General features: G+C 40.2%; 1 protein-coding gene across 2 annotated transcripts in view; it reads left to right on the top strand.

Annotated features, from left to right (window-relative positions):
- Window positions 1-3,286: 3,286 nt before the first annotated feature.
- Window positions 3,287-18,335, top strand: part of kcnh2b (potassium voltage-gated channel, subfamily H (eag-related), member 2b) — a 319,040-nt gene continuing 303,991 nt past the window's right edge. Inside the window, exon 1 of one of the 2 annotated variants that reach the window (XM_031298279.2) lies at window positions 3,287-4,111. In XM_031298279.2, the coding sequence (XP_031154139.1) occupies window positions 4,036-4,111 (76 nt within the window). In that variant the 5' untranslated portion in view covers window positions 3,287-4,035. The remainder of the gene's footprint in view (window positions 4,112-18,335) is intronic. The other variant, XM_031298278.2, reaches the window with a different exon arrangement.

The raw sequence follows: 18,335 nt of genomic DNA, 5'->3' as shown, positions 1-18,335 counted from the left end.
GAAGCCTTGAGCTTATTCACTTCCTTTATTCAGACACATTTTAATTATTGTGCAAGGTTAAACACATTAAGAGCTCCTTAAGAAACTATAACTATAATTGTCTTTGTGTGTGTGTGTGTGTGTGTGTGTGTGTGTGTGTGTGTGTGTGTGTGTGTGTAAATAGAAAAAGAGTTGGCCAGGCTGGGATCTGTCTTATCTATGACAAGAAACTGTCTGCCTTTTTCTTTTCCTCCTTCCCCTCACCTCTTCCCCTCCTTGCCTCCTCTGTCCTCCCCTCCTCCCTCTCTCCTTTCCTGACTAAATAAGGGAGTTGAGAGAGGAAGGCTGACCAGCAAGCTTCCTCTGGTTTCAGCTGCTGTAGTAAATACTGCTGGATGTAATAAGAGCAGGAACTGATGCATTTTTTAATTCATACCAAAATGTCACATTTTGATAGATGGCTTCTCAGGCCTTGTCCCACTGCAAGGCTGCAATTCATCATGTCTAACCAATCATTAAAGCACTGATCGCTGGAAAAATGAATGCATTTATGCTGCTGTGCAGGTCATTTTGATAAATGCAGCAGTGTTGCTTTAGGCCTGCATCTATTACTCAGTCGAGGCTTATTACATCCCAGAGATGGATACAAAAACACTCAAGTTCTGATGGATTTAAAGGGAAAACTCTGAGAAAGCATGATGTTGTTGGACATGCAGAGGGACAGCTGTCTGCTGCTGCCTTCAAGTGTAGTCAGAAAAAGAAAACATCTGCCTGTAGCACACATCTTTTCATACATCATCAGAGCAACTTTTGGATTCATATAATATATCTAATTCCTGAATTAAAGTTAAAAAAAACACACACACACACACACACACACACACACACACACACACTGTCTCACTTACTGCTGGTGTATTTACGAATGTATTAAATGAGTTCCATCTACATAGGCTAAGTTATCCATTTTTGTTTGATTTAAAAAACCTACTTTTGCTATACTTAACTATATTCTTTACTCAGGACACAAAAAAACGGTCCATAGCACAATACAAAACATAGCAAAAGACAGACAAATACAAGACAAAACACATACAATAAAAAAATTACTACAACAGTCAGAGTTCCACAATATACAAAAAGAGTGTTCAGATATTAGAATATAGACTAAAACGCCAATGGTTCCACAATCTCAAAGTGAACCTAACTGCACTTATTGCAGGGTTCACTGGTGTTGCAATGATGCTGTTGAATGTTAGTCTACACATACATCTGTACATGAGATTCCTGAGTACAGCAGGACAGGTGGATACATCAACACTTACAAACATTTGGTTTGCACTGCTCCATCGAGGCATTTTAAGCAGCAGCCTCATGCCATCATTATGTGCCACATTGAGTTTCTGCATACTGCTTTTTTTATAGCGCCGCCACAAGTGGGCAGTGCAAAAAGCTTTAAAAAGTGTGGTCTTCACAGACAATGAACACATACTAAATTTGCGATTCAGCATATTAGCTTGTGCGTACATCATACAGTACTGTCTATGAATGTCCCTATCATCAGACAGGTCATCAGTTATGTAGTGCCCTAAGTATTTGACCTCATCACACACTTTAAGGACAGTACCAGACAGAGAGAAAGCAGGAAATGACAGTTTATTGTCCTCCCTGCTTCTAGCAGTCAATAATATTACTCTTCTTAGAATTGTACTTTTTAATGTCAAAGTCTGAGCCATATTGGGAGCAGACCTTTAGTAACTGTTGAAGGCCAGCACTATATGGACAAGGAATCACTATCATCTGCATACATCAATCTATAGTATCTATCGAGTATCTTTCAAAGTAGGGAGAAGCCTACGGGGAGCCTGGAAAACAGTGTATGACCTACATTATTTTAATCATTAAATGATAACAATAATTCCACGGTGCTTGAACTCATGATGTAACAATAGATCCACTCATATCTTTCCACAAATCAAACAAAATTCAAAAGGCATCCCAATGTGAAGCCAGTGTGTACAGAATTAGTATAATCTCAACATTCTGCAACATTAAGAAAAAGAAAAACAGTATGACCTCATTGAAAGCCATTCATCATCTAAGTCATTTTTAATGGATGGATTTGCATACATTTGATGACATTTCAGTATGTTGTGAGATGTGTGTGTGTGTGTGTGTGTGTGTGTGTGTGTGTGTGTGTGTGTGTGTGTGTGTGTGTGTGTGTGTGTGTACAGTACATATATGATGTGGATTTAGTTAGATAATTTGTACAATCAAGTGTAATTTCCCTGTAATTTCGTTGACTATGTTTTAAATTGTAGTTGCAGAAACCACATGGCTTAACTGCAGTACATTCCTTACACAAAGACTAGACTACACATTACAGTCCTTTGATTCAATGTTTGAAAAACAGTTATACATAGATACAAAGATAACCATATAAAACGCACTGACTAAATAGAACTGGTCAATAATTCGTGTGCGCTTCAGCCTAACCCACAATATCCGACAGTACGTAAAGGCATCATCCCAAGCATGACGGCAGGGGGGAACCCCGGCAATGTGACGTCACGTAGCTGAGCAGCCTGAGTGGGGAATCCCCATCTAACCCTGAAACACAAAGAAGCAGCACCATCATAAGTGCAGTTCCTCGGCATATTTACATGAAAGTCACTGATTCAGGAGCAGCCACACTTCTTCACCATAAAAAAGAGACGCTTCACTTCAGGTGGCCTAAATGTTCCTTAGTGGGGAAACAGTGCACATACAATGGGACAGACAGCCGCACGTGTGTTTATGTCTCACTCTCAAATGAGTCCCTCCCATACAGCAAGACAGTAATGCAGCCTAAAGCCGACCTTTAAACACCTGTTACCAGCAGCCGTTTGGCCGCAGCCTTTCAGAGCAGGTGATAAAGCTGCGGTGTACCAACCAGGTCTCACGGCAGTTCGTGTAAATGTCACGTTATTTTTAATCTATTGATACGTGTTCACGGGGAGGTTTGGGTGTAACCATAGACTCTATGGGTGCAACACACAGAGCACGTTCCTCTTTTATCTGATACCAGCTCCATCATAAATGCTTAAGTAGTTGGGCTTACCCTGTGTGTCATTTTTCCCCCCAATTTTAACACGTGAATAATTTATAATAACATTCGTTATTGATACTGGGGCCCGTAGCACACAAGAGTACCCATGGCCCCACTTTGGGAACATCGGGTGTAATAGGCTACAAAGGGTTTTTTTTCGGCGAGTATTTGGGTAGCTGGGAGCGCATCTACTTCTTCATCCATCATAAGTGTGAGCAGTTCCCGATGAGCAAAGGGTTAAAAGAGGCGCAGCTAGACGCCGGTGGAGCTGAAGTCATCAGCCAGAGCGCACAGCGAGGAGGAGGAGAGATACAGAGAACACCTCCAAAAACACACATCAAGGACGAGTCAAGCTGCGGATCTGCGCTCTGCTTTTTCCTGTTAATCATCATTGTGTTCCTTCTCCCTCCAGTTAAAACACAGATATTTAGAGGCAGAGAGAGAAGGTGGAATGAGAAATAAATAAATAAAAACGCGCAGCCCAGCGCCCCAACTATGGCTCCAACGACGCTCGTCGGGAAGCTCGCCCAGTCTGCTTCACAGGAGCTGGCTGTAGTGCAGGATGAGAGGTCTGCTGTGCTCCACCGAGTGTGAGACCAGGAGGAAATATCACCTGACAGGCGGCCCTCCCCTCGGGGGACAGAAACAGACACCTTCGCTCCTCTTAACCTGGAAACTGGAGGCTGGAAACGGCCCAGATCTGCCGTGCGTACATCGCGCCTCCTTTTCAGAACTCTCCTCTCCTCACTTTCTCCTGGAGAGCCACGATAATCTACCGTCTCTCTGACCAACTTGGGGAAACTTTGGCCACCGGATTACTGCCACTGAACCTGTCAGTGTTGAGTCTCCATGCAGTGAGCGCAGTGAGCATTGTGCGCTCGGCTGCGGGGACTGGAAACACAGCTTCGGTGTGAGATTATTAAAAGTCCTGCAAAGTCTCTCAAAGTCCAGGGGCTACCGCAGCGAAGATGCCGGTCCGGAGGGGCCATGTGGCTCCGCAGAACACCTTCCTGGACACCATCATCAGGAAATTCGACAGTCAAAGTAAGATCATTGTTTGCTTACCTTCTGTACGATAATCTATATAACAATTCATTCTGTTTTCTTTTACTGAGGCCCACTTGTAATAATTCATTTTTTTTTTGACTCAAAAGCTTTGAAAATGGCATCCTGATGATGTAGGCAACAGTAGGCTTCCAGTTGACATTTTGTTTTCCAGAATTAGCCTCAATAATATGTTTGCTGATGCATGGTAATAGTCACATGGTGGTGCAGAGATGTTACATCAGCGGAGATTAGAACATGTGTGATACATTTGATAAACAGAAACCAGGTAAAATGTCAGAAAACATTACTTTTCCTTTCAAAGATCAACCCTAAGAACATGATACTATCAGTGTGAGACTGACTTTAGATGGGTTTATTTTCCACCAGATTAATTTCTGATCAAAACATCTTTATCTTTACCTTTTATTTTTATTTGATTTGACAGGTACAGTGCATATTAATAAACACAAAATGCCAGATTCAGCCAAAAGCCTAATTTTTAATAGGCTTCCTAAAAAAACAAATAAACAACAACAGCTTATGTAGTTTTGAACTGCTGAAGTCTGTTATTTGTGGATCTGAACCCTGCAGCTGCAACCAGGAAATGATTCTTGTGGTGGGCCGTAAGTGTGTAATCACAGCCATCCAGTACAACTCTTTAACAAATCAGATTAGTTTAGTTTCTGTACATCGTCTCGCTTTGTCTCATGTCTCATGCTACTGTTGTCTTGACAAATTTTGTCAGTAAAAGCAATCTGCAACAAAATAACACATGGACTGTAGGTGCTTTTGGGGGCATGGGATCTATTATCTTTGGCTCAGTTGATGTGGATATGTAAAATAGTATTCATACTGGAGGCTGGGTTTGTTCAGCTTTACATTATGTGATAGAAACCATCTCATGCGGAACATAGTGAAGGGAGGAAAAAACCAAATTCATGGTAGAGTAAGCGTGGCAGAGCCATTTCTTTTCCAGGATGGGACTGCTTTTAAAATAATGTTCTATTGATACTTGATGCTCGGCCTCAGAGGAGATGATTAAGGAACAAACAATGGGCATCTGTTGTCACCACACATATCACACCAAGACCGTTTCCACTCGACATATTGTATTGTGTAAGAAACCCTGTTGTACATGTATATACGACAGAGACAATTTAATCAACCAGATCTGGGACTTCATTTATAAATTGGTTTGTACTTTTCCTGCATTTACATTCAGTTGAGTTCTCTGTAAAATGTTTGTCTCCACACAACAAATTTAGGAAAAATGTAGTATCTTGCTCTTGATCATTTTGGTGAACTTTATTTTCAGCTGATGGACACACATATATTTATTGTGTATATGCTGTGATGCATGACTTCATATTTAAATGTGTCAGCAGTTTTGTCAGTACATCAGTCAAAAATAAAATTCACCAAACGATGATATGAGGGGAGTCTTTAGTGCTGCTTTTTTACCCCTAAATTAGTTTTGGGGAAATAAACCCATTGCTGTTTTACAGTCAAGTTTTGTCTCAATGATTTAAGCAGCAACCCGCAAATACAGTAAGTGGTTATTTATAAAAACTTACTTTGATACTGTGCCTGAACACATACTGTGTAGTAGACACAGACTTGAAGCTGCTGCTTGCTAACGTGCTGCTTACTTGCTACAGTACGCTGGCTGTGTAGACAGTAGTTCCTGCTGAATGCGCTGTGGTCCTGCAGGTTTGCACTGTAAATTTGCTTCCATGGGCATGGGATCTATTATCTTTGGCTCAGTTGATGTGGATATGTAAAATAGTATTCATACAGAAACTATTGGACATCTCAAAAAAACTATTCCAGTATGCACATGCATTTTTTCTTCTTTCTCCCTTGAATGAAAAAATCCATATCCTACAATAAGGTATAAGCTACAAAAACAAACAATATATCCAAGCTACTAAATTTTTCATAGAGGCCATGATGAGCATGCAATTTAAAGCTGTCTATATATTGAAATACACAGACTTCATCCGTCCTCACTTTCCTGCGGTGGTGTTATCTTTGATGCAAATCATTCATGTTTTTTTTCCATCTCTGAATGTGTGTGACCCGACTTCAAATGTGCCTCAGCAGCCACAACAGCACGTTCCCTGCGGAAATTCACCACAGGGCTGATGAAAAAATAAGGATGTGATAGTTGTTAGGTGTGAGGAAAAAGTGGATTATGTGAATAGTTCACATTTGGTCAGTTCAGCTTTTCATGCAAGATACACATATTGTAGATTTAAATGTCCTGTTAAAGGCCCAGTGTGTAACGTGTTTAGTTCATTATCAAAATCTGTGTTGCCCGTTCGCAAACTTGTCCTTTTTCATGAATATTTACCACCACCATCAATTCCTTTTAGCTTTTTTAAAATTTAACATTTGCATTCACATGAACTGGGGTAGATGCTTTATATTCATGCTCCGTCTTTAAATACGTTAGCCGGTAAGGGACATACAGGACATACTGCTCCGCCTTTCACGTTTTTGCTGTCACATGATAAACTCACAGGTGCTGCTAATGCTGCTAATGGGTATCGTAACTACCCGGCCCCGGCAAGTTTGAAGAAGGAAACATGGAGGACCACACGTATTCAAAATCCAAATTTCAGGAACAGGAGTCTTCTTCTTCTTCACCCAGTAAAAGAGAAAGGATATTGAAAAGAGCAAGAGACTGGCTTTTTGAAGCATGAAGGCTTCCGTAGCTGTAATACGTACTTTGAACTGCGTGGTACGAGAGAGTTGACTGCGATATATGATCTCAACGCTAGATGGGAGATATTCCCACACATTTGACCTTTAAAGAATCTAAATGCCAATTGCTCCCCTTAGGGACCGTTCGGTATTTATGGAATGGACCACCGGAGGAAAATAGGGGAGGGTCATGTCTTTTTATTCTTTGTTGAGGGAAGGGTCATCCAATTTTTTTTAGTCTAGGGTGAGGGTCACCCAACTTTTGTATTCGTAAGAACAGCAACATTTCAAAGTGGCTTGTTTGATGCATATTTATCCATGTAGCTCCATGTCGCTCTCTCAGTTTCGGCCCCTATTGCTAGTAGATGGGTCCCTCCCTGTTTAGTCAGCCAGACAATTTTAACTGTAGCTTAGAGACCGTGGGATTTACCAAACTGAATAAATCCCGCTTGCACATATAAACACAAAACTGCTTTGCTAGCTCCATCGTGTTGTAACTAAGACATCTGATGAAAAAATAATGTTATTCATTAGCATGATTGCCGTACCGTTTAGTTCAAAAACATCCAAAACACCGTACAAAAACATAACGAACCAGACGCAAGCTTTTATTTTGAAAAGTCAAAGCTTGCGGACTGCACCAAGCCGGGAGGGCATGAGACGGGAGGTCTCCAGACTGCAGCCATACCCGACTCAAATATCCATTCGGTCCCGGTGATATTATATATATATACATAAACAACAATTTGAGAAGGAAGAAGTGGTAGCATGCGAGCTCCCAAATTGACGCTCGTCTGAGAAATGGAGTTTTGAATAATGTTCAGTTTTGGCAGCTTTACCTATATAGCTAAAATATACAATGAGTGATGAAGCCTAGTGACGAGTCCATAGCAACCAGTGTTGAATTACCCAGTGTGCTTTGCTGAATGGTCTCAATGTTTTATTGTTTTATTTCATGTGAATACTAGTTTACTAGAGGAGTAACTTAGTATTTGAAATAATGCAGTAATGCATGAAGTGTGCATTTAGTTTCCATGCTTATTGTGTTTCCACAACAATGTTAGTGAGTAAATCTACTGAAATGGCCACCACACCATAACAGAGGAGTGGGATGTGTAAGATGAGAATGCAGAGGTTTAGTCACATATCTCATTGTTGTAAAAAAAAAACAAAAAAACAATGGTTATCTGTATATCTTTGCCAAGTGCAAAGCAGTACAGAAGGCATCAATGAATTGTTGGGGAGGGTCATCTCTGTTTTCCATATCATTTTGGAGAGTCATCCAAAATCTATTGCTGGTGAAGGGAGGGTCAGGTCTATTTTGACTAAAGGTCCCAAAACTCCTCCGGTGGCCCCTGAAATAAATAATGAACAGTCCCTTAGGAGCACGTAAGATTGAACTCTTGAGATACCCTTTTCTAAATGCTAAAAAATGCAGTCTGCCTTCCACCACTTACCATATGCTCTTGGGTTAAGCTGTTCGCAAGGCTGCTTTGGAACAGCAAGTGATGTCTTGCTGCGTTCGCAACACCCAAGAGTCACAGCAGCAGCAGAGCTTCAAACCAGGTGCGAAACCACCCTTTATCCTGACACAGAGGTGCTGAGAATGGACTCCACATAAGTGCAGCCAAGTTGAATAATTGACGTTGGAGTTGGGTAATTGACATTAATCCTGCAGTACTTATTTTTCCATCCTGATGAGCGTGGATAACTCTGCAAAGGTGAACATATTCTACTGCTCATTGGAACGCTGCCGACCGTGTTCATATCTTAAATGTTTCTTTACAGCAGATTTACATTGGTTCAGCGTGCAGTAGGAAGCGTCTCTTTGTGGTGGATGTTTATGAGAGGAGTGCTTCAGTGTTACACGGCAACAAAACCTACAACTGAGAGGCAGATAAATTTCCAAATGCTTTCCCTGTGACTCATATCTTCAGAATAGTTGTCTATTGATTGTTGCAGGCTTTTGGGCCATCTACAGCCTGCTGATGATTGTGATGACATGGTCTCTAATGGCTGTGGGTATTGAACTAGTGGCGAAGGGTCAGTGGACACTAGCAGCTGTTTAGACATCCTTACTAATTTCAGAGTTGTTGCTGCACATTAAAACTGAGAAAATATGTATTTTATACAGTAAATTCATCTATTGATTGGACTTTAAACATGGTGGGGGGGCTTCCACACGGTAGTACACTGCACATTCATTCATCTGCTCTTGATCATTTTGGTGAATTTTATTTTCAGCTGATGGACACACATATTTATTGTGTATATGCTGTGATGCATGACTTCATGTTACGTACGCTGGCTGTGTACACAATGGTTCCTGCTGAATACGCTGTGGTCCTGCAGATTTGCACTGTAAATGTGCTTTCCCTTAGAACGAGGTGATCTGTGCGCTCTTTCTGTGCAACCTGATTAGCATAAATTGTAAGTTTAGGTAACGTTATTTTCCCGTCAGTAACATTATTAGTGTTGTAAGTTAATGTGACAAACTCACACATTTTTGAAATACACAGCAGAGGTATCCATTTCAAAATAGTCACCGGTAGCCTGCTGCAGACGACTTGCGGCTGATTTCAGTACGACAGTTTCGTTTTATTCACAGTTAATTAATGTTGAACGTGTCGTGTTTACAAGCTGCACCAAATTCACTGCACTGGGTACCCAGATATACACCCGTCAAGTGTGAAGTAGATCAGATAACGTTTCTCAGGATTTTCCAATGACCGACTGAGACACTCGCACACATACAGACAGAGATTCATGCTTTTATAGTTAGATTGACGTTATGTGGGAAACACTGCGACTCATTCATTAGGATGACATGACATGAATAAACTTTACTATATAGTTAGATTGACGTTATGTGGGAAACACTGTGACTACTTCATTAGGGTGACATGAATAAACGTTACTAAGCGTTGAATACAACTTCAATAAATGAACTTGTCCGTGAACAGACACACTTTCATCGGCAATGGTGGTTGTTTAACAATGACGACAACAACTCCCATGATCCAACGCAACTTCACAACGTCATCAAAAAATCCTTGTTTTGATTGACCCCTAGCAGCAGAAACTTACGTATTGTATGTTTAAGGGACTGCGGATGAAAATTTTCTTTAAGCAAACTCTTTTACATAGGTCTACATCAAATGGTAACATTTATGTCCATTACTGTACGTTGTTTTTTTTTTAAATAAAATGAATAATTGAAAACAAAGGGAAATATACTATGAATTGTGTACAGAGAAGCACAAATCTCAGGTCGGATGAACTGGATTTCCCTTTGGCCTTTAAATTTATAAGCTGTACCTTTACATACAGGCAAATACCAAGCTCTCCACCAATCACAATGCTAAAGATATAAGTGTTTTCAGATTTAACTTCATTTGAGACTCGTCAATCATCAAGATACATTGTAGCGTATAACATAGAATTATGCAACGTGTATGTTTTATGAATCAAACATAATGCATATGATGGAATATGATCTCCCTAAAGTATATAGAGACCTTTGCAGTACAAAGTACACTGATCCAACCAGGGAATACATACAAATCAAGCAGGTAACATGCAGCCTGGACAGTAATGTACAGTAGCTGTTAAAAATGGATACCCAGGATACAGATGTTTATATGATTATTAGACAGAAAAGAGGTTGAAGGTGTTTTTCATAGAGATTATTGATGTGTCCACTGGCACAGCACAATCTTTGATTATTTAGTAAGGATGATCAGGCCTTATGTTATCCATTACAGATACAGATGTGTTCACATAATGATGACTGAAAATAGAAAAGAATATCCTTAATAATATAACATTGATCTCTTATGCTCTGTTTTCATTTTGTCATGTCTTTCTTCTCTTCAAGGCAGGGAGTGATTGGCTCCAGGCCTTCAGTGTCAAAGATGTGCTACTGATTAGATTTTGATCAAATTTCATGGAATAATCTGTTATAGCTCCATTGTGTCATATCCAAAATGATACGCATAATATCAGATAATCCTATTTTCACGAAAATTGCCTCTTATTTGTAGCCTGGTCCTACCAGACTCTGGTCCATTTCATTTGTACAGAGAGTCTGGCCTCTCTCCGTTGACAAGTGTTAACTTCCTTGAAGGTGGGTACTTGAAGTTTAAAACTATTGGATCTGCCCAGAGCCACTCTGGATCTGCCATAACCAATCGCTAACGTTTGGTCGTGAGGGGAGACCAACAACGATCGGCTTATATTTCGCTAGCGGTAGCCTTAGCCAACTCCTTCACCACTAACGGAGCGAGCTGGAAAATCAAACTGTTCCTGAACCCCGTGGGGAGGAGGGCCACAACATCATGGCCACCAACACAACTCAGCAAAGATTGTTCTTGCTCGGGCTTTAACTTCTGGATATTCGGCAGTGTTACCACAACGGACCGAATGGCTTCGCTCGCATCTTTCTCCGCCCCCATCTTTCTCTGCCCCCATCGTTCTCCGCCCCCATCTTTCTCCGCCGCTATTACGGAACTACAACTCTAGAGCACGGCTTCAACGTCATCGTTCTCAGCCACTCCCTGTCTTCACTGATTGGACCGCCAAAAATTTGGCTGGAGAAAACCCAAGACTATACCGCGAACCCAGACGTAGTACTGAAGGGAAATGAAAATTCAGCGTAAGTACGTAGGAGGGCGGAGCCAGGCTATCTCATTTGTCCACGTTGGCACATTTTGAAATTGCACTGATTGGCCAAAGGTAGTCCTACTCATAGCTAGTGGCCCAAACAGAGAATGCATAACTCATGGGGGACAAAGTGTTTACTGTTGCCTTGTTTTGTATTTGTTCTGAATACTTCTATTTGGACGTTTTAAAAGAAATTAGATTTCACCTTTTTAAAACAAAAACTAATTGGATCAGTCGATGCAGCATGCATGCCATGGTTTCCAGCTAAGGTATTTTGTGCACAGTTATCCCCTGACTGTAGACCTGTCTTTTTCACTTTACACTGACTCTTTGTGCATGTAACCCTCTCTGTTTACTGTACAGTGATCCTCCATGCCATGCTGCTCCACACAGATTAGACTGCACATACAGATTGCGTGCCTCCTTGACAACAACAAACAACAGATTCAACCTCAATATGAGGTCATAGCAACCTTTTGGGTCATGTGTGGTTGTCTGTGCTCCTTAGAGAAAACTTGCCCAATTACAAGCCTGAAAGCCACTGTCCTCCAGGGAGGATGTTACCATTCTACAGCTGAAGTACCAACACTTCATCGCCATGGCAACTGCCCCCCTGACTCCCCCACATACACACAGTCACCCTCATGCACACACACAAACACACACACACACACACACACACACACATGCACACATGCACGCACACACACACACACACACACACACACACACACACACACACACACGCATGCACGCACGCATGCACGCACACACACACACACACACACACACACACACACACACACACACACACAGGAATAGTCTTAATAGAAGTCATCTCCAGGTAACTGCGTTCTTCTACTTTTTTTTTTTTTAGTATATCGTGCAGTACACTGAATGTTAACTATTACAATGCAATTCAAGTGCTTGCCAGCTAATTCTGATCATATAGACTAAGCTGACAAGTGGTTGGTTCCACTTTTAGGCTAACTGATATGTTAGAGTAAACCAGGTGGGACTTTTGAGCCTTTAATATCGAGACTGAGACATTTATAAAATGTATTAGAAGCATGGCTTAGATGGAGTAATAAATGTGAAGAGAACATCCTAGTGACAAGTATTGTGTATGTATCCAAAGCCTGATATATCTTATTATTCCTCTTTGCCATAGAGCTCCATTGTTGTCCACAAACTATTATAAACACATCAGTGAGCCACACTGATGCACTAGGTGACATGCTCCTTCATTACATGCACTGTATCAGATAATAAGACTTTCATTTATTTTGAGTCGATCCAACATACACCATCCTGCTGCTGGAAATACTGCCTAATGCACCAGATGTGTTAAAATCCACAGCTGATAATAGTTCCAAACAGTTTGAGTGACATTTGCTAAAAAAAACAACTAGTGCTTCACTGTTTCAGGTCTTGGCTTAGACTAGTGGAACAGTTTACAAGCTTAACTTACTAGCTAAAGGGACAATACATTAACAGTTTATTCAAAAGACCTATTTGTACCATTGACTCTTGTCTCGTAAGCCATGTCTTATTTGTGGAGGAGTTTGTACTCCAGCAAAGGAGGGACCAATAAAGGTGCATGGAACACGGACACAGTAAAAGGCTACAATAGCTTCCTCCATTTTGGACCCTGGCTCTCCATTCCCTTAAATGTGCGTGTCAAGTTTCATCAAAGCTGAACTCGACACAAAAAATTTGCACAGATTTACTTCAATTTAAATTAATTGACTTTGCCACAAAATGTTGCCAATTTTGAATTCTGGCATGACCGAACCTCAACAGGAGAAATTGAGGAGACCTCAGGAGTAGGGGCAGCAGATATCCCTTATATCCCTTATTTATTTTTAGTTTTTTTTGTTTTACCTTTATTAATTCAGGAAAAGGTTCACTGAGAGGAAGCCTCTCTTTTGCAGGAACACCCTGATCACATTCACACAGTTACACATTCATACCTGGAAGCTGCCCGGTACAACCACAGTCTGATCTGCTGGCCACTGGAGCCGTTGGAGGTTAAATGCCTTGCTCAAGGGCACCTCAGTGGTGGTAATGAGGGAGGGACAAGCGCTGCTCTTTCACTTTCCCCACCCAGATTTTTTCCTGCACCACTGCCCCAAATGCACTATTTCTGTAGAAATATGTAGAATAGACTGAAGAGTTCCAATGTATAGAAGAATTAAAGTCTCCAACTAAGAACTACAAAGTATCAATGGTAAAACGTTCTAGGACTACAGAATAACATTCCAGTAATAGAATTACAGTATACCACCACCAACGACATCATGTATTAGCAAAATGTATACAAATTTGAAAAGAAACATAAAGTGTAACAACTTCAAAAGCGTCAAAAAGATCTATTGCCTTCAATGTTCTGTAATTTTCCTCTCCAGCTCGTGTCAGTCAAACTGAGCTTTTAGAGCTCTGTGCTTCCTTGCTTTGATGAGCTTGGCTTAGAGTTGCATAAGGCGCAGAGCCTCGATGTTCCCAATGCAGGAAGGAAGAGATGACGTCTGTGCTTCTGTGAAAAGACATGTAAGTGCTGCAGCGTACATGCAAATGTTCCACACACACAACAGCATTTGGCTTGCATACATGGATTAGGCTGCGAGGAGACATTTGAGGGTTCCATCTGACGGCTCAATTGTTGGATTTGTCAAATTTGACTCTTGGTGTGTCTCAGTGATATGGAACCCTTTCCCTACAGCTTCATGGTCATCCTCCAGATGTTTAGAAAATCAAACAGTATCAAATATCTTCTACTGTATACAAAGGCTCTAGTAGTTACTATAGTGTACCAGTACAGTAGTGAGGCTTTTCTCTGGTGCTTAGCTTTATTTCTCTGCCCCATCTGTTTCACTCGGAGGGTGTAAACAGCAACACAGCCACACTGGTGCTGAGGTCAGGAGTGAGCCAATGCCTCATGATTGCACCTTATTGGTGTGAAATCACACTCTCTCTGTCTCTTCTCCTGTCTTCTTCCCTTTCTCTCGTTCATACACCCAAGCGTTACCAAGCAGACACACAAAAGAACGCGCACACAGACAGGAGCGCACACACAGACTTGTAAAATCTTGGAGCTTGTAAACACTCTTCTCTTTCGCTGCCCTCCTTCCCCACCTCATTCCCTCCTTCTTTCTGCTCTTTGTCTCGTTTGACAACCTGTGTTTTTTTCTCTCTCTCTCTCTCTCTCTCTCTCTCTCTCTGTCCTTCCTCCTCTCCATCTCTCTGGTGCCCAGCAGATGCCCTCTGTTCTGCCATGCATAACTGGCTTCACATCTCAAATGGGCATGCATCCAAATGGGCAACATGGCACCTGCTGGGGGGTGCTGAGAGAGAAGAGGTCTGTGTGTGCTTGTGAGTTCAAACTTTCCATAAAAATACCCTCAACAACCAAGCTAAATATTTCTGTAAACTACAAAAATATGATTGGTCTAAAAATCTGTCAATGGGGCAAGCAAAAATGACTTTCTTAAAAGAAGCTTACTAGTCAGTATAAAACACTGTGGCCTTAAAATGCTTACCCCATCATGTTAATGTTTACAATGTCAGCAAACTTTATTCTTGTTACATTATGTTTTAGCATTTAGCATTATCTTGTAATTACAGGATATTGTGGCTACAGTTAAACAAAAGTTGCAAACTATTAGTGCAGTGATCCAAACCTGAAGTACAACTCAACCAATAATCTATTTAACATCTACAGAAAAACATGTACTACATGTATTAAGATAAGCTATATTTAAATAGTGGTTTGATGTAAGTGTGATGCAAATTACTTTTCAGACTTGTTTGTTGTCAACATTTGCTAAAAAATACTGTAGATTGAATATCTTGCTAAGAAAAATCAAGGCAAGTTACATTGAAACTTGTCTAATATGTCCAAGTTGTGTTTGACAAGATTATTTGCCTGGGATAAAAAAAAAAAATCATACTTAGTCATTATATAATAAGATATTATGATTTTCTTGAATTTCCCTTTTTAGCGGGTTGTCTGTCTCAGTGCCTCCTCTTTTTTACAGTAGTATACTGTATCACTGAACTGAATCTCAGTACAATTTGTTTGTAGATTTTATATTTATCCGTTTGTCTCTTTGTGTATTCCTCTTTAACCAAATGTCTGCATACTTTGCCAGATGTACTAGTTTATTTTTGAAGTCCTCTATCAGGCCTTGCTAACTGAATTAATTATTTTAGCTAACACACAATTTATGTACCTTGTGTTTAAAGTTCATGGAGAAATTAAAACGACACGCACATGCACGCACACACACACACACACACACATACACACACACACACACACACACACACACACACACACACACACACACACACACACACACCACGAGAGAACATTTAGTCCAAAACCTAGGACATTATCATTATGTAGGAGTTTTAGATTGTCTGATTGATTATTCCAACTATAAAGATAAGACAGACTTGGAGCCCTGAGACACAGCAGTTTCAGCTTCTAGTCAAGGACGCTTTGATAAGGCTGCTGAAAGAATCTAACTTATGATCCTGCAGTTATTAATCTGTCTTGACCACCAGGACAATGGTGCACAGTGATCCTGTAGAAGGGTTGGTATATATTACAGTAGGAATCATATCCATTAGGATTTGCATTTTAGGGCAACAGTTGTGAAGTCCTCTCTCCTACAAGAAAATCAATCCATTTACTTAGTAAACAGTACATTTATGTATTATTTCATAACGTGTATATTGGAATGTTTTTGGAAGTTAGGTTCACGTACAAGGTGCACAGAGTTCAGTTTGATATCAAAACCAAAATTTTGATTGACCATTTATTTGCACAGATAAAGGCCACATCTGAATCTATATTGACTCTAGCTGTCTGCAAGTATAACGTTATGACAAATCTGACCTCACAGTCTAAACTAATATAAACAGCAAACAGCACACAACTTAGTATGTGTTTTTTAATGCAATATTCACAATGAAAAGAAATGTTATTTATTATGTGCCTGGTTTGAATGACCTGTCATGCTAAATGTTTTTCTTGCAGACCATTCGAAGCACAATTCATACATAAGTTGTTGATTCAATGTGTGATAATCAAGTTTTGTATAACTTGTATTTGGAAAAGGAAGCTTGTAAACATGTAGTTACATCTAAACATGTTAATCAAAGCGTGTTATTGACCAAACGTACTAGAAATTAGGCAGATCACGTGCATTGGGTAGTGTACAAACATTAATACATATAATATTTGGTTAATGTAATGTAACATGATTGATAAAGATCAGGACAGAAAAATGTATTGGCCATGGAGAGAAAATAGACATGGAGACCAAATGCTTTATTTCTTTCCCTTAATGGTTGCAGTGAGTTGCTTGGTAATTGCATCATGATCAAGTTCATCAGTCAATGCAGTTGGGTTTTTTCTAAATTTGATAAAGCCGGCTCCCCTGTGAGAATTTATGAAAATCTGCAGATGCTCTGAGTCCAGCTTTTACAAAAACACTTTTAAAAGTCTGTTTTTTTCAAAGTCAGAGCTGTTTGTGCCTGCACGAGGGAAAGACAAGCTCCCGATCTGTTTTCTCAGAAGATGATACACACTTCAGAAGCATCTCTGGTAGACTTATATCTCCCTCCACATCATCAGCTTCTAATTGACTGTACCTTTCTAAAAATGTGTACCCCACAGACTAAAGTATCAAACAGTGCATCTCTGCTGTGTTTCTTCTTGGAAAAGATGAGACAAGTTTGAATGCATCAACAGCACCTTGCCAGCTTTATTTCACACTTTGATGTAAAGCTATAAAAAGGGCCGCATCTTCCCTGAAACAAAGCACAAAAGAAGAAAATGATTCAAAATAAAAATAAAATGCAGTACACTTTTTCACATTAGACAATGATTAATGCATTACTTTGTGGGCCATTTGTGTCTAGTTTTAGCTTTCAGTAAATACGTATAATGATAGTTTAGACAGCTAAACCGGTATATGTCACAATCTATTGCACACACAAAAACAGATAAGATAGATAAGATAAGATATACTTTATTGTCCCCAAAGGGAAATTAGTTTTGGACTCTGTCTGTTCCGCAGCTTTACAAGGACAACACAAAATACAGAAAATAAGCATCTCTCAACACATACGTTCATGCAACACAAAACATGCTCTCATATACATTAGACAGGTATAGTAAGCACATTAACTCCTCCTTTCATTGGCAGTTTCTAATTGAACAACCCTGTACGTATTGCACAAAATGACAGTGCACTGACATAATGCACAACCCAAATAGCCTACGTATTGCACAACTAACATATTGCACAACCCCAATAGCCTATGTATTGCACAAAATGACATAATGCACAACTCAAATAGCCAACTCATTTCACAAATGACACATTTCCACATAACCTATGCAGTACATAACGACATATTGAACAATCCAACAGCCCATGTATTGCACCACTAACATATTGCATAACCCCAGTAACCTACTTATTGCACGATGACAGTGCACAACCCAGCCAGCCTACAGCTGTTTGATACAGTACAGTGCTGCAGCAATCTAAAACAGAATGTGATGCGAGCATGACTGATGCATGTTTATGATAAGTAATTGAAACAGGGAGAAAAAACATTTGCTGCTGTTTAGAAACAAAATTATGAAATGTTACTAGACATTGTCTTATAATGTTACCCAGTCTTATTGCCTTATCATCTCAAACAGTCAAAATTCAAAACCCAAAATTAATTTATCACCTTCAAATATGGGCGTTGGGATCAATAAGTGGGTGGGAGTGCCTGTTTATCACCTCCTATCTTTTGAAATCCAAAGTTGACAGAGTATAAAAGCAAA

The sequence above is a fragment of the Sander lucioperca genome, chromosome 23, assembly GCF_008315115.2.
Source record: "Sander lucioperca isolate FBNREF2018 chromosome 23, SLUC_FBN_1.2, whole genome shotgun sequence".
NCBI lineage: Eukaryota > Metazoa > Chordata > Actinopteri > Perciformes > Percidae > Sander > Sander lucioperca.
The sequence above is the reverse complement of the archived record's forward strand: the minus strand, read 5'-3'. Positions and strand labels throughout refer to the sequence as shown.